This window comes from Carica papaya, chromosome 6 (assembly GCF_054855325.1).
Source record: "Carica papaya isolate Zhongbai chromosome 6, ASM5485532v1, whole genome shotgun sequence".
NCBI classification, from domain to species: Eukaryota; Viridiplantae; Streptophyta; class Magnoliopsida; order Brassicales; family Caricaceae; genus Carica; species Carica papaya.
Window position 1 is genome coordinate 2160697 of NC_142314.1, and position 24187 is coordinate 2184883.

General features: G+C 36.2%; 1 protein-coding gene and 1 long non-coding RNA gene across 6 annotated transcripts in view; both read left to right on the top strand.

Annotated features, from left to right (window-relative positions):
* TOR (target of rapamycin) overlaps window positions 1-24187 on the top strand; it is an 81149-nt gene that overhangs the window by 28284 nt on the left and 28678 nt on the right. For all 5 annotated transcript variants that reach the window (XM_088222168.1, XM_088222165.1, XM_088222164.1 and 2 more), the window contains 18 exons: window positions 130-228; window positions 5189-5287; window positions 5394-5556; window positions 8179-8303; window positions 8425-8477; window positions 10665-10788; window positions 10922-11110; window positions 12532-12684; window positions 12756-12908; window positions 14015-14086; window positions 14245-14379; window positions 14485-14546; window positions 16304-16401; window positions 17746-17855; window positions 17932-18105; window positions 18188-18253; window positions 21122-21190; window positions 21302-21412. In XM_088222168.1, the coding sequence (XP_088078294.1) occupies window positions 130-228; window positions 5189-5287; window positions 5394-5556; window positions 8179-8303; window positions 8425-8477; window positions 10665-10788; window positions 10922-11110; window positions 12532-12684; window positions 12756-12908; window positions 14015-14086; window positions 14245-14379; window positions 14485-14546; window positions 16304-16401; window positions 17746-17855; window positions 17932-18105; window positions 18188-18253; window positions 21122-21190; window positions 21302-21412 (2055 nt within the window). The remainder of the gene's footprint in view (window positions 1-129; window positions 229-5188; window positions 5288-5393; window positions 5557-8178; window positions 8304-8424; window positions 8478-10664; window positions 10789-10921; window positions 11111-12531; window positions 12685-12755; window positions 12909-14014; window positions 14087-14244; window positions 14380-14484; window positions 14547-16303; window positions 16402-17745; window positions 17856-17931; window positions 18106-18187; window positions 18254-21121; window positions 21191-21301; window positions 21413-24187) is intronic.
* LOC148253203 (uncharacterized) lies at window positions 14553-15680 on the top strand. The gene is made up of 2 exons (XR_015821404.1): window positions 14553-15212; window positions 15306-15680. It is a non-coding gene; the product is annotated as an uncharacterized LOC148253203 (long non-coding RNA).

The window sequence follows — 24187 nt, forward strand, 5'->3', positions numbered from 1 at the left end:
ATAGAAGATTGCTTTTGTATAGCTGTCTAATTTTTTCTAATTTGTCTTTGTATCTCTTTTTGTTAGTCTTTGTTAAGTGCACTAGGCTATCTACCTTTTTTGCTCTCTAAATTGTCTTTCTTTCTGCAGGTTTTGCCTGACCTCTTTCAAACTGTTCGCACTTGTGATGATTATCTAAAAGATTTTATAACATGGAAGCTTGGAACTTTGGTCTCTATCGTGCGTCAGGTAATACATACGTTTAGGTTCTTTTAGCCCCATACCTGTTTTTAGTTTTTGTTTCCCACATGATAGGTCGTCAGTGTAGACCTTATTGATAGTTTAACATGCAATTAATTGTATATGACACTATCTATATAGGCAGAACCTGTTGGGGCATGAATAAGGTAGTAATGTTATTTTCTGATTAAAAAAGTATGTAGGTATTTTTTTCTCATGTGTTTTGTTTTCAAATGGAAAAGGATGGTATTTTTCCCTTTTAATTGTCTGGATCAAATTTGATAATTCAGGTCATTGTTTGGGGTTGGGTAGTGTTTCTAGTCTGGCCTTGGTCCGAGGCTCCGGTTTTTTAGGTGGGTTTATTTATTTCCTTGTAAAAGGATTGAGTTGCTATTTTCCTTTTACTTTTCTGCTTATCTCATTGTTGGAGGATTTTATAACATGGAAGCTTTAGACTCTGTTCTCTATTATACTTAGGGAGAGAGTCTAAGAGAGCTGATTTGACACCATCGATGTGGCCACGATGGTGCTGCTGAATAGGGCCATGTTTACGGGTCTTCAAAAGTTTCTGGTGGTAGGGCACAGTTCATTTGATGTGCTTGGAGAGGGTGAAGGGAATCAAATTTTCGAAAATGGGAGGGGAGTCTGAAAGTTGATTCTCTATCAAAAGGGGGATGCTGAATGGCTCATGGGATGTATCAAGGAATTTCGGTGGGAGAGAGGAGAGGAAGGGTGGGGTAGATGTAGGTGGAGTTGGAGCCGTATCCTCTGGATGCCTCTAAGCTCGATTAGGGGAGAGGAGTACTTGGTTCTTTCCGAAGGTAACGTAGGTGGAGGAGGGGGGTTCAACTGGATCTTCGTTTCAGAGCGAGAGAAGGCAGGTCGGTGGTGGCAGATAATGGAGGCAATTTTTGAAGTTCAAAGGATTGAGTTAGTAGAACCAGTATGGGTGAAAGGGAAAGGGAGGGCGGATTCAGGGCTGGGGACTGTGGCTGACCCGAAGAGTCTTTTTTCTCTAGGGACATTTTCGATTAGCTGCTCATGTTGTGGAGTGAAGATGGAAGTTGGGGTGAACAAGAAGGAGACCATGAATGCACGGCGATCCTCAAATGCCCAGTGCAGGTGAACCCTCGGGTAAGGCAGAAGAAACCCATACCCGCATCTATACCCAGTCCAAGTCAAGTTCAAAACGGAGGGTGTAGTGGTTGTTTTGAGTCTGGGGGTCAACAGACTTTTTTGGCTCATGTTGGGGCCAAGTCCAATTTTCAAATTGTGAATGGTTTGCGCTCAACCCAAAATGTAGGAGGGGGGATGTTGTTTTGGGAGGACTAAATTAATGAGAGTGAATCAGGGGCCTTCTGGGGCACAAAACAGATTGAGACTTGGCCGTAGGTTAACATGGCTAGAGAAAGGTAAATGGGTTGACGTTCCAGGCCCTAGAAGGGAGTCCAGATTAAAGATAAGCCCGAGGGCTGGTGTACAGGCCGGTGAACTGAAACCTGAACTGCTGCTCTGAACCGGTTCAGGAGGAAAAATTAGTTGAGAAAGAAAGAGAAGTTGAGGGGGAGAAAGAAAATGACGAGCAGGTGGCGATGATGGAGGCGGGTTTAGAGATCTGTCGTGTTTCGAGGCAGGATGGCACAGAGGAAGAGGAAGTTTTTGGCAAGGGGGACCGAAAATCTGATAAGGAAGGAGGTGGAGACATACTGCTGGAAGAAGTAGATGGAAGAAGTGTCGGGTCTGGTGGTCCGACTTTGCTGGCCGGGGATGCTTCTAGTTTGGTGTCTGTTGATGGTCAAACGGAGGTATGTGCTGCCAATGACGAAAATGAACTTGCTCTGATGTTGATTTAGGGGAGGTATGATGATTGTAATATGGATTTTGAGGATAATGTGGTTGTGGGCAGTAGGGAACTTGATAAAATGAGCAGTGAAAATGATTTAAATGGGTCCATTTGGGTGATGCAAATGCTAATTGACAACAATCATGTCTCGGGTAATGATAATTTGAGGGAGGGTGAACCTTTTTCAACTGCTGTATACAGCAGAGTTTGAGCTGAGACTGAAGTTGGATGAGCTTCAATTCAAACAAATTAGCAAGTTGAGTAGATACGGCCTTGAGAAGGTGTTTTCTGAGGAAGAGATGCTTGACAGTCTTAGAATTTGCAATGGTGATAAAGTCCCTGGGCCGGATGATTTCAATATGAAATTTCTGCAGGAGTTCTGACCTTTACTCAAGGAAGACTTGTGAATATATTCGGGGTCTGGTACTTTTGTGAAATTTCTTAACTCCATGTTTATTGTATATTGCTAAGATGGAGGGTGTAAAAGACATTAAAGAGTTCAAACCTATCAGCCTGATTGGTTGTATCTATAAGCTAATCTCTAAAGTTCTTGCTAGAAGATTAATCTGGGTGCTTGGGGAAGTGATTGGTGAGTGTCAACATATGTTTGTTGAGGGAAGACAGATTTTGGATGTCGTTTTGGTGGTTAGTGAGGTAGTGGGTAGGGGGGAGGAAGAGTTTTTATGTAAATTAAATATGGAAAAGGCGTACGATCATGTGTGTTGGGATTTTATTTACTATATGTTCTGTTGGTTTGGGTTTGGTAGGAAATGGAGGAAATGGATGACAACTTGCATTAGTATTGCTTCGTTCATGGTGATGGTTAATGGTGGCCATTCTTTTTTCAAGACTTCTAAAGGCTTGAGACAAGGGTATCCTCTATCTTCACTCTTGTTCATTATTGTCATGGAAGCTCTAAACAGATTTCTTGAGAAAGCTAGGGAGGAGAATCTGTTAAAAGCTATTGTGGTCGGGAGAGGTGGGGGTCAAATGGAAGTTTCACATTTGTTCTTCGCGGATGATATATTGGTTTTTTGCCAACCGGATGAGGAGATGAACATGAATCTGAGATGCATTCTATTGTGTTTTCAAGCAGTTTCTAGGCTGAACATAAATTTGCATAAGTCTGAGTTGGTGATGTTGGGTAGCAAGGGTGGTGGTGACTGTTTGGCTGGGGTCCTTGGGTGCAAACCTGTTCAATTGCCTATTAAGTACTTGGGTCTACCTTTGGGTGTTAAATATAAAGATGTGAAATCTTGGGACACGGTGATTGATTTATTTCAGAGGAGACTTGTGGATTGGAAAATAAACTTTTTTTTTAAAGGGAGGCGATTAACTCTTATCAAAAGTACTCTTACAAATCTTCTTATTTATTTTTTATTAGGTTTGACTATTCTTATGAAAATTACGAAGAAGGTGGAGAATATTCAATGTTGCATTTTATAGGGGGATGATGATAGAAGCTGTAAATATCATTTGGTAAAGTGGGAGGATGTGAAACAACCTAGGTCCAAGGGAGGTTTAGGTCTCCGGTCCCTGGTGGATTTGAATAAGGCTTTACTGGGGAAGTGGTTTTGGATATTCCTTTCGGAAGAGGGGAAGTTGTGGTGTCAGGTCATTGGGGTGAGGTGGGGGGATATTGTTGGGAGAGGGAGTAGTAGAGTGATTGCTAGGCCTCATGGGGTGAGATTATGGAAGGGTATTAGTATAGGGATGTCTCAGTTCATGGGGGGGGTATTCAATGGAAGCTTGGGAGGGGTAATATCATTAACTTTTGGGAGGATGAGTGGTTTGGGAGGGGTAATCTTAAGAACCAATTTCCAAGAGTTTATAATCAAGCCATGAGGAAGAATGTGGTGGTAGATGAGGTTTTTAGAGAGGCGGATGAGAGGAGTGGTTGGGACATGAATCTTGTTAGGAATCTGAATGATTGAAAGATTGATGAGTTTATAAGGCTCCTTCAAGTTCTAGCTGATGTGCACCTGGAAACTTATAAGGATAAGGCTGTTTGAAAATTCAAGAAAGATGACATCTTTACAGTTAAGTCCTATGACTATTTGACCACTAGGGTGAGTGATAGTTTGAAATTTCTGGATTTCCAGATTTGGAAAGTGAAGGCGCTGCCAATAATTGCTTTTTTTGCCTGGGAAGCGGGTTGGGAATACGTACTTATTATTGACAAGTTGATGAGAAGGGGTCACGTTATCGTCAATGGATGTTATCTATGCGTGGAAGCTGCTGAATCTTGCAACCATGTTCTCCTTTGGTGTCTGGTGACGTATAGTTTATGAAATATGATGTACAGTTTATTGGATAATAATTGGATGATTGGGGGCTCGGTACAAAGTGAACTTTGAGCTTGGGGAGGGATTGGTAAAAGGTTAAATCTTGTTAAACTTATTCCTTTAATTCTTTTTTGGGTGGTGTGGAAAGAGAGAAATAATTGAACGTTTAATGGCTGTGTGAGGGATATTGGAAGAATTAGAAATAGGTGGTTAGATAGTATTAGGACTGTAATTCTAGGTCATGATATACATGGGTGGGATGATTTTGGGAGGGTTTTCAATGTACTAACTGACATGTAAATATTTTGTATAGGGGCGACACCCCTTGGTGCCATATACGTAATATACATGTTTTTATCTAAAAAAAAAGAAGTTAAGTTTTGTTTCCCACATGACTTAGACCTTATTGATGTAGACCTTATTGATGTTTGAACATGCAATTAATTATAGATGACATTATATATTCAGGCAGCACCCACATGGGGCACCTCTAAGATAGTAATATTCTTTTTTGATTAAAAAGGGTATACTTTTCGCATGTGTTTTGTTTTAAAATAAAAAAAAATGTTACTTTTTCCCCTTCAGTGTTCTAGATCAGATGCCTAATTCCGGTCATTGTTTGGGGTTGAATGGTGTTTTTTGTCTGGCTGCGGCCCCCGAGCCCATGGTTTTTATGTGGGTTTCTTTATTTCGTTGCAAAGGGATTGGGTTGCTATTATCTTTTGACTTTCCCACTTCTCTCTTTGTTGGAGGAAATCTTATCCTCCCATTGGTTATAGTACTCTTCTACCTAATAAATTTCTTATTTTATCAATAAAAAAGGAATTTCATGTTGTTGCAGCATATTCGTAAATATTTGCCAGAGTTGCTCTCTCTAATTTCTGAGTTGTGGTCATCATTCTGTGTGCCAGCTGCCAATCGCCCTTCACGTGGACTTCCGGTAATTTCTTTTGTTGTTTACGTGTTACGAGGCTATCTGCAAGTCTTATGTTGATTATAAATGCTTTTACACTTGTGCATTCATAATTCTCTCTCGTGTGTATTAGGTTTTGCATCTAGTGGAGCAGCTTTGTTTGGCTCTCAACGATGAGTTCAGGACATATCTTCCTGATATCCTTCCTTGTTGCATTCAAGTTCTAAGTGATGCAGAAAGGTGTAATGATTACACCTATGTCCTAGATATACTTCACACCCTTGAGGTGTTTGGCGGTTAGTACTTGTTTCTAGACATGACTTTGGGTTACTACTTAGCTTGTGACTTGTTGAACTTCTGCAATGTCGGTCGGAAAAGAGTGCATGGAAACTGGAAAAAATTGGTCCATATTGGATATAATATATTTAGAATCTATAACAAAATGAAGTAGAAATACTGAAGTAATTTGGGAGAAGGGTAGATAATGGATATGTTTTTCTTTAAGATAAAAATAACCTAAGCAGGACGGGGAATAGAAGGAAAATTGATCAAGTATCCTCACACAAAAAAGAAGCACAGTAAATAAAGAATAAAGCGGAAAGGAGAGTGATTTTTGTGTAAGACAGCCTCCCAATTCTTTGGCAAAGTGGGTAAAGCTAATCCTTGAAGATACCCTGTGCTTTAGCCCATAAATTAGCACGATGATGAAAAATTTTAGTTACATTCTGACCATAAAATTCAACATCCAGCAGAAGGTGAGCCTCTCCATATCAAGATGCTCTTCATTCTTGACACAACTTCTCCAAATAGGTGAAAAGAGCACTTCAAAAATGGGTGGGCAAATCCAACATTTGACGAAGAGGGAAAACAACTTATTCCAAAGTGTTGAAACCACCTTGAAGTGCAAGAATGTGGTTATTAGACAACTATCCAGGGGAATATCTCTATAGATAATGGATAATGGATTGAATTTCCTTTCCACCTATTGGTTGGTTCCAAAAGTTAATGAGATGGAATTTATGTTTTGGGATAAATTATGTTGGTGGTCTTTGTTGTTTTTGATATAGTTGCAACCAAGGGGGCAAGTGCAACCCAAAAATGCAATTTTGTTTTTCTTTTCTTTTTATTTTCTGGAAAAAGGTTTTTCTTTTTCAATAAAAGAAGAAATTTAATGATGTGAGAAAGGACTAATACCTAATCTGCCTTCTTCCTATTCTTGTATAAGTTTGTTTTTTTGGTTCTTGTTTGGGTTGAGGTCAAGAGATACTTTAATGGTTTTCTTAATCAGTTTTTATTGAGATTAGCTCCCTATTGTCTCCAATAATTATCTAGTCTCTCTCTTTTGTTTGGTTTTCTTTTGGAGGATACCTAATCCCCTTATTTGTATCTCTTTTTCAATATCTATATATATTTCTATATAAAGAAAAAAAAGCTAATATAAAAGGAAGATGAGAATAAAGGATCATTCGGTGAAAAAAATAAAGAAAGAAATCCAGAAAACAACATAGAGAGAAAAACAAAAAGCTGTAGATGAAAATTTGGATCTGATCTCTTTGCCAAGTTGATAAACATCCCTTTAAAGAAATTGGCTGCACTTGAAGAACTTTTGCAAAAAAATACCTTTATATTACTAAAGAATACCGTGTACTCACCGCTTTAAGCGGCATACGCCAATTAATATATATGATAATTGAGAAAAAATATATATGATATATATTTTTTCTCAATTACTATTTGAACAATGGGTTTTCTTTCATATTTTCTGTTACACTCTTGGTGGTTCTTAATTGTTTGAATAGAAACTGTGATCTTTTGTGTTTCTCAAATGTAATTTGCTCGCTATATTCCTTTTTCTTTTTTATAATCATTTAATTGGCCGGTGAAAGATATTTAATAGTTTACGTTTGTCAAGAGGGTAGATCGAGTTGACAAATATATTTGTTATAAATGGCCTTTGTTTTTATTTTTTAAATATTATAGACTCGATTGAAATTATGCCAAAATCTGAAAGTCCCTCGTGTAATCCACTATTATTTTCTGTGGGAAAAAAATTGTTCTTGAAATTGTACTTTACATAACTTTGGTACTCAAATGTCTAATATCATCTGGGTGAAACCCTTAAAATAGTAAGAGGAGAATAGTGAGTGCCTTGGCTCACTATGTCCAATACACGTACTTTATGACCTTATTGTCATATCCAGTGTATGTATTTTGAGAAAAGTTAAGAATGGAGAGGAAATATCTAAATACACACACACGCGCGCGTGCGCGCGCTCGCACATACACACATATTAATATAGTTTTCAGGGGTGGGATAGATTGAAATAATATTTAATATTGATTCTGAGCAACCCACCTCATTTGGCGACTAGTGCTAGGGGTTTGCCCTAGTATATGTAAGGGCTTGAAGTTATTTTTTTGTGGTGTAAAAAGAGATTTTATCATGTTGAACGCAACCAAAAGTGAATTGGAAAAATGAACATGAGGTTTAAGAATGAAATGAAAATGTGGCTTTTCTTAAAGTTTGAAGGTTTGGAATTCATGTACAAATGGATGAATTACCATATTGTGTTCTTTGGAAGGAAGTTAAGGACTGTACAGGGGTAATCTTTTTCTGCTCTTTTCTCTCTTTTTAACTGGAGAGAGGATACAACATTCTTTTTTAGCATTGAGGGTGAAGTTTCATCTCTGACTTCATAAATTTAAACTGAAATGACTGGGAAGATCAGATATCCCATGGCATCTAAATGTTGTTTCTATGGACTCCTATTCGAGAGTGTAGAAAAGAACCAGATTTTGATACTGAAGTCTGACAGTGATAAAATGAGTGATGTAACATAGTGCATTTCTTTCTCCCTTTTATCTTTACGTATCTCACTTTGGATAGATCTTTAAGCCTTTTCAATATAACATCATAGGGACATTGGATGAACATATGCATCTGCTTCTTCCTGCACTTATTCGATTGTTTAAGATGGATGCATCAGTAGATATAAGGCGTGCTTCTATCAAAACTCTGACAAGGTTGATCCCTCGTGTACAGGTTAATAGCCAATCTACTCTCAGTTCAACTTACAAGATAGAATTTCTTTGTCCCTAGGTCCTATTTGCTCAAATTGCTGCTATTTGATTTACGGTTTCCATTCATCCTTTTCTCCTTTCAGGTTACTGGTCACATCTCTGCCCTTGTGCATCACTTGAAGCTAGTCTTGGATGGGTTAGTCTACACTTACATTGATTTTAAACTACGTAATTGTTATTCAAGAAAAAAAATTATGTAATTGAAGATCTGGCTTTCTTTTGGATATGCATGTTTAAGAGAGAACTGTGGTATATCTTTGATATAATTTGTTAGATACACGAATTAGAATTCAAGTTAATATTCCAAGATTCAACTATCACCAGGCCAAAATGATATGCATTTTTAAGAGAAAACTGTGGTTCTTTGATATAATTTTTATGTCAAAAAAGAAATGTTTGATATAATTTATTAGATGCACCAATTAGAATCCAAGTTTAAATGTTCCAAGATTCAACTATCACCAGGCCAAAATCAGGACCATCAGTGATTAAATTTATGGAAGGAAAGTTTTATCATGCAAAGAAAATAGTACTACTATTATTATTTAAAGTATGGATGTTTGTTTTAGATTTATATTCCTGAATAGGTCAATAGTTTAGTATTCTTTTAATTACTTTCCTAAGTTCTTATGATTTATATTCTAGATCAGTTATGATTTGTCTTTTTACTTAGTTACGAATTGTATTAAATTAGTCCGGCATTGTAATCATTGTTCTTTGAGGATTAGTTAGGAACACTATAAATATGTGAGCCTTGTGGGTTGTAAAGTAAACACTCAATTCTTAATGAATTCTATATTACTCTTTAATGAAATCTAAAAATTCTATTTTTGTGGTGGATTCAAGTGAAACCTAGTGACCTCTTTGTTATTTGTCTAGTTTGGTTGTTGTCAAAGCACCCATGTAAGCTTGAATGAAATCAAGCAATCCTATTCCCATTTCCAGTTTGTATCAGTTGGTACCAGAGTCTAGTGTATCTTGGCCCATTAGTTTTGCACTTCTACCACCAAACAAACACCTACCACCTTTTTTGAGGAAAAAAAAAGAAAAGGGAGAGAGGAGAAGCAAGAAGTTGACAACAACATGACTAACCATATGTCAGACAATTGGCTCTTGAGTTGGCCAAGGCTGGCTTGATAAAGGTTCTGAGGGAGGACGAAGGGAGGTAAGGGTAGAAAGTAGAGAAGAAGAATAATAATAAAAGAAGATGGGAGAGAATTCAGAAGGTAAGAGTGCAGACAGTGTAGGAATAATTCTTAGCTTTTTCATAACTTTTTCTGGTACATGGTACAAGACCAGTCGCTAGCTGGCATATTGCACCTTTTTGTAGGTTTGCTGGATGTAGACAAAGGCTTTGCCATGTTACTAACATTACAAAAGAGGAAATTACGGGAATTCAAACATCTAATTGCTCCTAATTCAAATAACAACTAATTTTCACTGACAGCTAGTCCTATTCTTCCTGCTTAATTGTGACAACCATACTAGTTTCTGCTGATAACACCAACCACCACCACTAACAGGCTCAGTTGCCCATCTGGACTTGCCATAACCAAAAGATGTCGTAGCGTGTGCAATTGCAGTGACGAATTCAAATGCAGATAGTTCTCAGATAAAAAGGAATCATATACTTGAGAAATGTAGTATTGGGGCCTTAGTCCTAGCTTTGGCTTCATAGTTTTCTGTTGAAGATAATACTTGCTTCTGATCACTCTAAACCGTCAAGAGAAAAGTTCGGCAGGAAAGTGCGTCAGCTTAATATGCTCTAGAGATTAAAATGTTCACGTTAATTAGATTACATGCAAAAACTCATTTTTGGTGTCTGGTTTTTTTTTAAGCAATTTTTTGGCATCTGGTTGGGCTAAGTTGTACGGGCATTTCAAAGGTTCTTCTTTGTCTACTTAGGCTGAAGATTAGCTGGTTATCTTTGAGTAAATGATGTCAGCTTTTTTTCCTTTTTTTAAAACTTTTTTTGGGAGGATTCTAGTCCTTGTATGCTGTATTAGTCTTTCTCAATCAAATAATGCTTCTCTTTTCCATTTAAAAATGATAATAATAACGTACATTTAGAGTAATATAAAGTTTTAAGATGTTCATCATTCATTCCAAGGTAAGTTTCAAGAATGAAAAGGAGCAGGACAAACAAAATAAGAGGGAAAAACTAAAGATATACACATTCCATAATTTTCAAGGAACATCTATATGGTATATATGATTTTTACCAGTTCATGCGTACTTATATTTGACCATGCTATGTATTTTAACTGATATAATGTTTATCTAACTTTTGCATTTTTTATGTCATCTGAATATTTTATGACAGAAAGAATGACGAACTCCGTAAAGATGCTGTTGATGCACTTTGTTGTTTGGCTATAGCTCTTGGGGAGGATTTCACTATTTTCATTCCATCAATTCATAAACTTCTACTGAAGCATCGCTTGCGGGTCTCCTCTATTTTATTCTCTTTTTGCGCATACTATAAATTCACAATTTTATTTTATAGACCTCTTACATATTAAGAAACAATTATTTTCTCTTCTTCCTGTAATTCCGAGTAAATTAGTTTTCCATGTTCAGCATAAAGATTTTGAGGATATTGAGGGGCGCTTGCGAAGACGTGAGCCATTAATTGTGGCAAGCACAGCAGCAGCACAGAGACTAAGTCGACGCCTTCCAGTTGAGGTGATCAGTGACCCTTTAACTGATATGGAAAGTGACCCTTATGAAGATGGAACCGATCTTCAGAGACAAGGTCGGGGTCATCAGGTATCCTATCTTTATCTTTCTCTCTGATATTTATTTAGCATCTGTCTTCTTATTTATATGTATATTCTTTCTTGAGCAATTGCCAGTGTTGTTCCTAAACTTGGTTCTTGATATGCGTGGCAATCCATGATGGTGAAGCATGAATAACATACATTCCAAGGCTTGTGAATGAATGGATGTAAACTTCCACAAATAGTGTTAAACCCTGTCGAACATATGTTTTATGATATTATGTAGTACTGTCTAAAACTTATCCTGCTTGGTGATTTTTGTTTAATTTACATGACCGAAGTATTGATGTTGGTCACAGTGTTGGGTAAAACTTTTGTTACCAATTTTATTGTGGTGATTAAAATGCAACTTTAGACACCGCAGCATGTGTGCAGGAGAAATAAAAGTATATTTGAAGAAGGTAAATAGTAAAAAACACATAATTAATTAATTGCAAGATATTCACATGCTTGATAAAAGGTAGTGGATGGCTTTTATTATGAAAATACCATACTCTGGTCAAGTGCATGCCTGTACTTAAATTAATTCAATTCATATTGTGAATGTAGCTTGTTTTGTGGGAGAGGCGTCCAACTGTAGATTTTACTGATCCCCTTCATGCCAAAAACAGTAAGTGTGCTTTTGGAAAGAGAGGGATTTTGGAGGGTTTTGAGGTGCTGAAAACCTCTTCATCAGTAAAAGTTTTCAATTTATTTTTTTAATGAGAAAAGCAAACTATCATGTAAAGAGAGAAAGACAACACATTAGAAGAGAGTATATTTTTTAAATGAACTATACATGACCTTTGGATGCCTTCTTTTTTTTTATGTTTATGGTTACACTCTCAAAAATGAGGGAGAGATGGTGGCTTTATAGATTTTGTTTCTACAGTCAGTCCTGATTTGGTGCCTTGTCAATGCTTTTCTTTCCCTACTAGCAATAGAATACAATAGGTGCACAAACTTCTCTCTCTATCTTGAAATGAAAAATGATCTATTAAAGGAAACATGAAAGGTAAATGGGGTCATATACAAGGGTTCACTAAACCAGGGAGAACAAAACAATTACAGGAACCAAAGGCTAAGTGGAGAACATAAAATCCAAGATAAAACCTGAAAAATTGCTCCAGGAACTTACAGCGAAGTACTGTCTTCTAATGCCTTGGAAGAGGCTTGATTTAGAACTTCATGTGCAGTCTCTAAGTTTGCAGGAGTGTCTAACCTCCTTGTGTTGCATTGGGCTTTTCTATGCTATATGCTAGTTTGATGATTAAGAATATTTACTCGTGTTGTTAACATGTATTATTCCTGTGCAATCATACTGGTTATGTTATTTTTCATATCTCTAAATCTGAATTACTAGACTTAATCATGTGATATTGGTTGGGGTGGGGTAGCATACGGATTCATGTATTGCATGAAATAATACAGGTCAATGATGGTCGGTTACGTACTGCTGGGGAGGCTTCTCAGCGTAGTACGAGGGAAGACTGGGCAGAATGGATGAGGCATTTTAGCATTGAACTTCTAAAGGAATCACCTTCCCCAGCATTACGAACTTGTGCTAGACTCGCACAGTTGCAGGCATGTCTAACTATCTTCATGTTTGCATTTCCTTTGCTTGAGGTTGGATTTTAATTTTCTTCTTTTTGCAGCCTTTTGTTGGCCGAGAGTTGTTTGCTGCTGGTTTTGTTAGCTGTTGGGCGCAACTGAATGAGGCCAGTCAAAAGCAGCTGGTTCGGAGTTTGGAGATGGCATTTTCTTCCCCAAATATTCCTCCTGAAATTTTGGCCACACTTCTTAACTTGGTATTTTTCTTTTAACGGCTCTTTCTTAGGTGTAAGATATTCTCATCTTATGCTGGAACCATAGTTATTATTGAATGGGATTTTGTTTACTATTGTGTTGAGTTTGACTAAAACTCCAGTTCCATCGAATATTAATGAGAATGCAAATAAAAACAAGATACAAATTTGAATAGGAAATAGCAATCTAATCCTAAGTCTTTTCATATTCAATCAGAGTTGGGTTTTTTTTTTGACTCATAGAATTGCCAGGTGTAGATACAAATTCATAATTGTAAAATTGAAAGCAGGAGTGAAATTGATTCAATTATTTATCAAATTTGTAAATTATAACTGACATTTATGTATATATCAATTAACTAATATATAGAAATTGAATGAAAGTAGAATAGTTTTTTTAACCAAATGCGATTTTAGTGTTTATGCTATGAAGCGTTGGCAAAGAACCATCTAAGCCTAAATAGTCTGATTTTAGGACTTCTTAAAAGATATGATCTTATTCTTCTACTTAGTGAGTAGTACTTTTTCGGGATTTGAGTTTATTTAATTGTATATGAACTTTTGAAAACTTGGACTAATTTTTCTATTTATTGTTTTCCTGCTTAGTAAAGTTAGAACTTAGGATGTTGATGTTAAGGAAGTTTACTGATCACATTGTAGAATGCGAAAACACTTCTTATTCTTCTACTTTGGAGGAATGACTTTCTCTTTTTTCAGTTTTGCACCATCTCAGTTGTATTGGTTATAGTTCTTCAGGGGAGGGAAAAGGAGAGAGTTGTATTTTTCAATATGGTTTTGTCTACTGTCGTTGCTTCAAATCTGAAGAAACACTGATTCTGTCTTTTTGACATGATATCCTGGAATGTCTTTTTCAAAACCAGAATATTTCGTTGTTTTTGAGTAAAGATGTCATGTCTTTGATATAGTTACAGAAATGTAAATAATCTTGTACATGGGTGGTATTCTCTTGGTACCTATACTTAATGATACTTTATTCTTTGTATTTCGAAAAAAAAAAGAAAGATATCTAGGTCTTTGGCTCTTTTTCTGGTGATATATTCACATGTTAGAGACTCAACAATTAGCTATGCGCATCCTGATCTTTTCAGGCTGAGTTCATGGAACACGATGAGAAGCCCCTTCCGATAGATATTCGTCTTCTTGGAGCTCTTGCAGAGAAGGTGTGCTTTCATTATTGCTGCAGCTTTAAGAGCAATGTGCTTCTACTATGTTAATTGTATATTTAAATGTTAATTATATATTTATTTCAAAAAAATGTTAATTGTATATTTAAGAATGCTGTGACTTATTCAACTAATTTCAGCAATAAAACTTTCAGTGCCGTGCTTTTGCCAAGGCTTTGCATTACAAAGAGATGGAATTTGAAGGTGCCCGTTCCAAAAAGATGGATGCTAATCCTGTTGCTGTAGTTGAAGCTCTCATACACATAAATAATCAGTTACACCAACATGAGGTTTTACTTCAAGAAAGATATTTTTTTTCGCAATATTTCACCTTCTTTTTCATTATTGTTAGAGAACTTATTTCCTCAATTTCTTGACAAATTTTGGTTTATTAGGCTGCAGTTGGAATATTGACCTATGCTCAACAGCACCTTGATGTTAAATTAAAAGAGTCATGGTAATGTGAAATACTTCTTTTTGTATTTACTTTTTATATTTGCATTTTTTTATAGTTAATATGGTCATGCAACATATACTCATAAATTAAAGTAAAAGGGAGCAAGAGAGAGAACATAGAGAACTTTATGGGCAACGGTGCCTACATCTTTGGTGGTACCTGCCACTTATTCACCTTGAAGAGCTGAGTATTTTTTTTTTATTTAAACAAAGGAAGATATATTATTAGAAAAAAAGATAAATGCTGTAAAAATGTGGACGACATTCCATAAAAGCAGGAAAACACAACAAACAAGGAGGATTCTTCAATGTAAGAGAGCAACCCAATTTCTTTGTGAAGTGGACTAAGAAAGCTCTATGTTAAGAATTATTTAGTATATATTTTATTGAATGAATTTGTTAAATGTTTGAATTTGTCATTCCCTGTTCTTATACCAAAAAACAGTGGTGCCAATAACATAAGGGACTTCAGATCAATCAATTTGGTTGGATATATTTATAAATTAATTGCAGAAGTACTTGCTAGAAGAATGACTCTGGTGTTGGGTAAAGTAATAGGGGAATGTCAGCATGTATTTGTTAGCGGAAGACAAATTCTTGATGCAGCTTTAGTTAGCTAATGAAGAGGTTGATGAATTCATCTTCAGAAAGAGGGATGGTGTTCTTTGTAAGTTTGATATGTAAAAAACATATGATCATATGAGTTGGGATTTTGTTGACTACATGCTTTAGATCAACAAAGCTTGTCTTGTTGGAGTAGGCTGGTTGCACAGCTGGTTTCGGGTGGCAAAAGCAGGTCATGTAGCTGATGGCGAAGGAAATTGCAGTTGGAGTCTTTTCAGTGAGCAGTTGGGTGCTGCTGGTCGTCGGAGGAGTAGCAGCAGCTCTGCGGCTTTGTTTTTGTTGCTGCTGCCGATGGAGGCAAGCTTGGCTACTGAAGACTGGCAGCTGTGGTGGCTTGGATTATGGTGGCCAGCTATGATGGCTGATTTCCCCTGTTTAAGGTCTTTCTTATTTTGGCAATGAAGGGCACATAAGGCTTGTAAAAGAGTTTAAGGTTTTTGAACTTTAGGTTCTGACAATGTGTTAAAGAATTGTTGAGAATGTATTTTGTTGAATATAACATCCTTATATATATAGGTTTTGTAGAATAGAAAAGGAAGTAAACAATTAATTACAAGGGTGTCTTTTACCATAATGCCCTTTAATGTAATTTGCATAGATAATATGCTCTCTCTAACCCTCCATAAAGATTCATGAGCTTTAGTCCAAAAAGCACCAATTTATTGCAATGCTATTCTGGTGTCTGAGAACAATAATTGAGAATTCTGACATTTTTTTCCAACGACGAAGGTAATATGTTGGTGAACAAATGAAGAACTGAATGGTACAAATAGAATTTTCTTTCAGTGGGGGATTAAAGAGAAATTCTAGGTGTAAAAGAGTACTTGCAACAGAAAAAAACAAACAAGGGAAAAGAAGATCCAAGATGCAACTGTTCCATGCTCTTCCCTTTAGCTAGGAGCTTTGTGTGGAAACTCTAATGTTACTGCTTAAATTCATAAACAGGCTTTTGTGGCTTCTAATTTGGATTTTCTCTATTGTACTTTAATGTCATTTTCGTAAACATTTTTCAATGAATATTTGAAAGACAGCAGGACATTTCTCTGCTTTATAGCGGACAGAAAAAATATGGAAGCATAATTTTTCTCTTCAAGCTAATGAATATTGACGTACTAACATTTCCTTTTCTTTCAGGTATGAGAAGTTGCAACGATGGGATGATGCTCTAAAGGCATATACCGGAAAAGCCTCTCAAGCATCAAGCCCACATGTTGTTCTAGAAGCAACTTTAGGTGCGTGACAACTTATACATAGTCACCATTGCTATTATGATGGCTCTGTTCAGTCTTTCAATGATTTGTTTTCCAACAGTTAGGCGTAGATGCATGTAGTTTTTAGGCAGAGAGAGGCTGGGACATGTATACAAATGCACATTTGGGTGCATAAAAGATTCTAAACGATGTTCAAAAGGTAAAATTTGGTGTGCCAATTAAGCCTATGCTACAGCTATATATGATCTGAGCGTCATATAGGGGAGACATGTTTTTGAGTAAGGGGAAAACTTTGGCTCAAATGAACTGCCTTAATGTTTCTTGTTTTGAATCTTTAACTTACTGCCGTACCTGTGTCCTTGGCGAGAACTGGATGTGGTTGTGGGATCTGTCGTCAATATTTGATGTGCAAGTCAGATACTTCGATCCAGAACTAAGAATTTATGGTATATTGTAATATGAAGACAATGATGAAGATACCATGACAAGGAAACATTGAGTGGAAATTGGTCAGGCGAACATGTAAATCTTGAATGTTTTTGTGAATATTCAATCATTCTATATCATTTGGAGTATCATATTTCTAGTTACAAATATGAATCTCGCTCCCTCTCTATATGTACATGCACATACTTGTGTTAAAGACTGTATTTTGTTGTGTAAATAGAAAATAGAAACTAAAAAAGTTGTTTCTTGAGTGTCTAAAATTTTCAATATTTTTGTATAATAAGGACTCAATCACTTATATTGTATTGATTAGTGTCTTTCTTAGCAATTCAATTCTTTTGTTTTCTGCTACATTTTATCTCTAAAAAAATTGAGTAGTATCTTTCTTTTTAATTTTATTACATATATATCTTTATATGTATGCTTTATGTTGAAAAGTATTTGTTGAGTATATGACATCATCTTCGCTTCAATAAGCGTATAATAGTTTTATGATTTTTCGAATTAAATAAATCTAAGTATCGTTAACCCAGTTTTTTGGACTCCTGTTGACTGAGTCCCCATATCTTTGATTATAAGAATTATCAAGTTAGACTCTTGGATTTCATACCCAAACAAGAAAGTTGAACTTGAGATCAAAGCAGCATAGGTCTTAATGGGTGTATCTAGGCATATCCTGTTAGTAATTCCTTTTTTTCTTTTTTTTTTTCGGGGGGAGGTTGGGGGGGGAGGGGAGGAAGAGAAAATTCCAAGGTGCAAGCGTGATACAAAACAGGGAATTCCCTCTTGTCTCCCTTTTTATAACTTTTTTTTCCTCTTCCTAATTATACTTTTCCTTTTATGGGAAAAGAAGGCACCAATTTGAATTACTTTGCATGTTAGCTTTCTTAATTTTATTTTATATGGTTACTTATGTAGGGAGGATGCGATGCCTGGCTGCATTGGCTCGATGGGAAGAGCTTAACAACATTTGCAAGGAATATTGGACCCCAGCTGAGCCATCTGCTCGGCTAGAAATGGCACCATTGGTTGTTTTCTTATCCTTGTCTGAAGGCTGCAATATCTGGACATGTTAATGTTTATGTTAGTCATATGGTTGTGCAGGCTGCACATGCCGCTTGGAATATGGGTGAGTGGGATCAAATGGCAGAATATGTATCTCGATTAGATGATGGTGATGAAACAAGACTTAGGGGTTTGGGAAATACTACTGCTAGTGGTGATGGAAGCAGTAATGGTACATTCTTCAGGGCCGTTTTATTAGTTCGTCGGGGAAAGGTACATTTTATCATTAACTACTATTTTGTTTTTCTAGTTTGTTGGCATTACTTCTTTTTAATTATATATGTACATGTTTCAGTATGATGAAGCACGTGAATATGTCGAGAGAGCTAGAAAATGCCTGGCAACAGAACTTGCAGCCTTGGTTAGTTCTTGAGTTTATAATTTGCTAATTCTGAATTCATTAAAAGATATATTTTTTATCGTTCATTTATTTCCTGTATATTGATTATTTGTGTGCATCATTCCTAACTTGCTCTTGTGAATTGAAGAAATCTTAATTATTTCTAATCATAAGGTTCTGTATTCTAGGTGATTATTATTATTATTATTATTATTATTATTATAATTTTTTGAAATAAGTGTTCTAGGTAATTATAAGGATCTGTAAGGATATTATTGAATCTGTCTGTTTCCTGATGTAGTATGTAGGGTGCTTATGAGATAATCCCTGTGTAGCTTTAGCCAGAAGAAAAATGAGCATCTCTCCCAAACTTCTTATGTATTGACTTATGGTACTTATTTTTTTTATAATTATATTGACTTATCTATTTACTCTTACTTATAAATCTTTGTCAAAATGCAAGTATTTGTTTTTTTTTTTCTGTTTAAATAATAATTATCCTTATCTAAACATGCGATTGCTATTTTCTAAATCTAGATACCTTAAGTTAATCTAATTAAGCACTTGTACTTCAAATGCATTTCCTCAATGCTCCAAACACCCTTTAATTTTTTCAATTTTTAATCCTAGTTATGCATGTTATATTGTTAATACTGAATAAATGACTTGGGTGATCAATTTTCATCAAATGCTTAATCGAGTAATAATAGGAAAAAACCCAATATAGTTTTTTATATTCTACGTCGAACCTGAACACACAACCCTCTAGGGTAAAAGTATAAGCAAAGTACGTGCTTGTTAGTAGTTGCGTTAAAATTTAGTTTGAATAAAAATAGAGCTACTAGGATTTGAAACTTTTTACTTCGGGCTTTCTATTCCAGTCATCATTGCTAAAAGAGTCGAATTATGTAGTGTTGGATTTGTGGAGTAACTCAAATAATCATTTGTTATGTGCCACATGGTTACTAGAAATGATTTACACACAGCTGCTAGAATAGGTGACACATGGCTGCAACAAAAAACTTTCTTCTATTTCTTATTTAGTTATCTAGTTCTATTTAATGATATAAGTAGTTATTGGGATAAGCATAAAGTTAAAATGCGTGAAGTGAAAATTTCTAATTAAATTTTTTATTTATTGAATTTTTATTTATAATATTTAATTTATAATAGCTGGATATATATATATATATATATATGAGAATAGAGAGAGTTTTAGTAGAAAACTCATTACAAATCAGTCTCACAAAAGGAAAAGATCTTCTAGTTATAGAAGTCAACTATGATTATGTTTTATAGGGAAATTTACTTGAAAATACTAATCTGTATAAGAATTAGACATTTATTAGAAGTCGGGTTCTTACACTAGCCCTCAAGTTAGTTTAAAAATGTTGAGCAAACTATGTTTGGAATTCAATTCTTCAAAAGTCTTCCTAGGTAATGCCTTAATGAAATATCTGTGGTTTGATAATAAAACTGAATGTGCCACAAGGATAGTGGTTCTGACTCTATCTTTTCTTTGACAAAGTATTTATTAATCTCCACATGCTTATCGATCATGATGAACTGATTTATTTGCTATATTTATTGTCGATTGATTCTCATATAATATTTTCATAGGCTCTGAAGCGAGAGTTCTCAATTCACCTAATACCCCTTGTAGGCACATTCCTTCTTAGATACCATATGCTAAAGTTCTAAATTCAGCATCGGTATTATTCCTTGATACCATTGACTGCTTTTTGCACGCTTAAGTAATTTCTTCAGATATATGTATAGTATTTAGAGATGGATATCCTTTATCAGCTATAGAACCAGTCCAGTCTGTATCAATATATATTTCAATTTCTTAGCTTTTGTTTTTCTTGAAAAATAATTCTGATTCCAACTATCATTTTTAGATACTTGAGAATTTGAAGCACTGCCTGCATAACTTCTTTGATTGGGTTATTCATGAATTTATTTACTACACTAACGACAAAATTGATATTTAGTGTGATATGTTAGAGATAAATGAACTTATCCACTAAATATTGGTATCTTTCTTTGTCAACTATAGCATTGTTAATTTTATTTCGTAGTTTAATATTGGGATTCATTAGTGTGTTTGTAGGCTTGCACTCAAGCTTTCCAATCTCTTTTTAGAAGTTTAACACATATTTTCACTGAGATTTATGTCTTTAATATTAAATTCTTTAGCTGAAATATTTTTTAATATGAGTATTTTCTTTGTGTCATCCCCTGTAATTATTATATGATCTACATATATAATGAAGATTGCCCTTTTTCCTAAAGGATCATGCTTGACTCACACATTATTATTTGTTCGGGATAAGTCTTCCGTTGTATGCATTTCAAAGTGGGCTCTTGTCAATGTGTGAAATATTCTAAATTTATTTGGTCTGGACAATTATCCTTGTGTGAACAATTCTTGTCCAATTTTAATGTTGCAAACAACAAAGTGGTGAAAGTGAACAAGTGTTTCTTGAAGAGTGACAATCAGGTTGTGTGAGATATTTTTGGTTGAATGGCATATTCATTCTTCCGATGAGGATCCTGAAGATATCATGATATCATTGATATTTTGACTAATGTGTGAATTTCCGTCATGTATTTGGGCAACACTCTCTTACTCTCATGCTAATTGGATAATCTTTTTCTCTCTTTAAAGATATGTAACATGAAATAATTAAGTTGAGTGTCTAATTATTCACAAGTTTTAGCTAATAGAAAGTAACCTAACTTTATGGTTTGTATTCTGGTTTTGGTTGCTCTTGGTGACATTAGAATCACGTAAATGCAATTTAAACAAGATATTTTGTCACTCAGATTTCATTTTTCTTTTATTTTTCTTTCTTTTGTTATGCATAAACGAGTCTTTTTCTTTAGGTGTTGGAGAGCTATGAACGTGCTTACAGTAATATGGTCCGTGTTCAGCAGCTGTCAGAACTAGAGGAGGTATCCTCAAAAACTTTTTCCTCAGGATCCCGCTTTCTGTGTCTGCTTTGATTGCTGGATGAAAGCTTGATATTTCTTTTTCTATCCTGCTGGTTGGCTGTTCCAAATCAGGTAATTGATTACTGTACTCTTCCATTGGGAAATCCTGTTGCTGAAGATCGGCGTGCTTTAATTCGCAATATGTGGACTCAACGTATTCAAGGAGCCAAACGTAATGTCGAGGTAGATACTTGCTCTGTCTTTCTCCCGTCATCTATGCTGTTTTTCTCAAACTAAATTAAGTTCATAGTTCTCTGTTATGCAGAATTGATATGAACCAGATTTTTCTAAATTGATTAGAGTATTTTTTGCTAATCTACAATTTTTGTTTTAGTATGGGTAAGATTGGGACCTGGTAGCATTAGGATTTTATTTATGCTTTCTAAATCTTTTTTGTCCTAGGATTTTATTTATGCTGGGAGAAAATCCTTACCCTGACAAATTAAAATCAAGAGGCTTGACTCTGGTGAATGACTGTCATCTTTGTTTATGGGCTGAGGAATGTCGTAACCATATTCTGTTATGGTGCCCCACTGCATACAATCTGTGATGCTCGGTATATGGACTGCTGGGGATTAATTGGGTCGTTTCGGGCTCGGTTTTGTGGGAAAATTTGGGCATGGGAAGGCCTAAGCATTAAGAGAAACATTGCTAATTTAATCCCATTGATAGTTTTCTGGGTTTTTTGGAAAGAGAGAAATACAAGAGTTTTGAGGGTAAATAATGTTGGTTAAATATATTAAAAGATAGATGAGTACATTACTTTGAGACTATTTTGTTAAGTCATGACATTATTAGAGATGTGGATGTCAGAAGCTTTGGACATGACAATCTAATATATAGAAAATGAAGAAGAAGAAGAGAATGAAGATGGAGAAGAAGAATTTGAAGAGGGAATTAGATAAAGATTTTTATTGATTTCGATTCATGCTTATAAATGATAAAAAACGGCCTTTTATACGCCTAAATGCAATAAAGGAGACGTCTTTGTTGGCGGAATCGGCTTGCTGTAATTGTGCGGTGATGATAAGCGTTGCGTTAGCCGCGAGATGAGATTAAGATTGCTAAGGTGCCGGCTGTGGGATTGATGAGATGATTAGGGTTGACAAATCCTAACCCTAGTCTTACTTATTTTGTCTTTTATGCGAATTTCTTAATCTACCATTCTTTTTATTACGTCCTTAGTGGGTTCCTGACAATACCCTCCACTTAAGCATCAACCTTGTCCTCAAGGTTGATTTGGGAAAACCCTTTCTTCTAGAGACCCTTCCGTGACAATTTCCTCCATGGCCATTACGGATTGATTTGCACAATAGCTTCCTAGAAAGTACCGGTCTCCACACTTGTACCAAGTAGCTGTTGCTCTTCTAGGTGCCGTATCCCTTCGGAGCGATTGATCATGATTTCTTGTTTCAGATGCTTCTGCGAATTTAACAACTTTATCAGTAGGATATGATTTTTGGGAGAGTTCTATTACAGATTGTTCCTGCAGTAAGGCTTGTTCGAATGTTTGATTAAGCATTTGCGACTTGAGGAATCTTAGCATGGGTTGTAGTTATGGCCTGAGACTACTGATAAAGGTGGATATAAATTTTTTTTTGAAAGTATTGAGTTATCTGTGCTCATAAGAGAGCATAAGTGTTCAAATTGTTCTACATAGTCGAGAACAGTGCCTGTTTGGGATAGTTTGGTAAATTTCTCTTTGAAATCTTTTGCAATGGTCCCCCAAATCTATCATGGAGCTCTTTAACAAAATATTTTATGACATTAACTTTGGGTTGCCATCAGTACCATATATCAGAAACTTCTCTTAAATATAATGATGCAATAGCCACCTTTTGCTCGTCAGAAATATTGTGAATTATAAAATATTTTTCACATATTCGAACCCACCCATGAGGATTTATTCCTTCAAAAAGTGGAATTTCTACGTTGGTAAGCAAAAAAAGTTTAGAAGAATCATTTTCGGGCATAGAATCAATTGGGCCGGTTCGGTTTGGGTCAATTCGAGCTGCAACAGACCCGATTCGGTTCAGGTCAGATTGGTCTAACCCGGGTCGATTCTGGTCAGGTCGGTCCACGTACCCCACCTGTCCTGTTCGGTCCAGTGAACTGGACCTAAATAAGGGTTGAAACCCTTATGTGCCATGCGTGCCGTTCGGTGGAGCAGCAGGGAGATGGCCGACGCTTAGGAGAGGAAGCAAATCTCCCTCTCCGCGCGGATTCGCTGATTTTAGTTGGTCTTTTGAGGGTGTCGAAGGCCCCAACCTGTTCGTGCTGCTCGGAAGGGAAAACGAAACATTTGCGTCATGGGTTTCAGCCACCAAACGGGCCGAGCGGCCCCAGCCTGTTCGCGCTTCTCGGAAGGGAAAACGAAACATTTGCGTTGTGGGTTTCAGCCACCAAATGGGCCGAGCTTTCTCCGAGTTTTTCCTGGTGTGGCGCTCGACTGCGTATCAGCTTTGCCAAGTACTCAAGCTTATGCTGGAATTTGCGCTTAATCTCGTTCATTTCTTCCGTGAAGGAGGTGAGTTTCTGATCAACGTCCTTCACGGAAAGTTCGGTCGTTTCAGGTTTCTCCGGCTCAATTGTCGTTGCCGTCCCTTTGGACTGAGTGCAGGATGTGATCTTGGCGTAGGATTCTGCCAATTCGGGCTCTGATACCACCTTGTCAGAAGCCTTAGACATGACAATTTGATCTAAAGAAAATGAAGAAGAAGAAGAGAATGAAGATGAAGAAGAAGAATTTGAAGAGGGAAATAGATAAAGATTTTTATTGATTTCGATTCATGCTTACAAATGATAGAAAAAAGCCTTTTATAGGCCTAAATACAATAAAGAAAGACGTCTTTGTTAGGGGAACCGGCTTGCCAGAATTGCGCGGTGATGATGAGCGCCGCGTCAACTGCGGGATGAGAAGAAGATGACTGAGGCCCCGGCTGTGGTATTGATGAGATG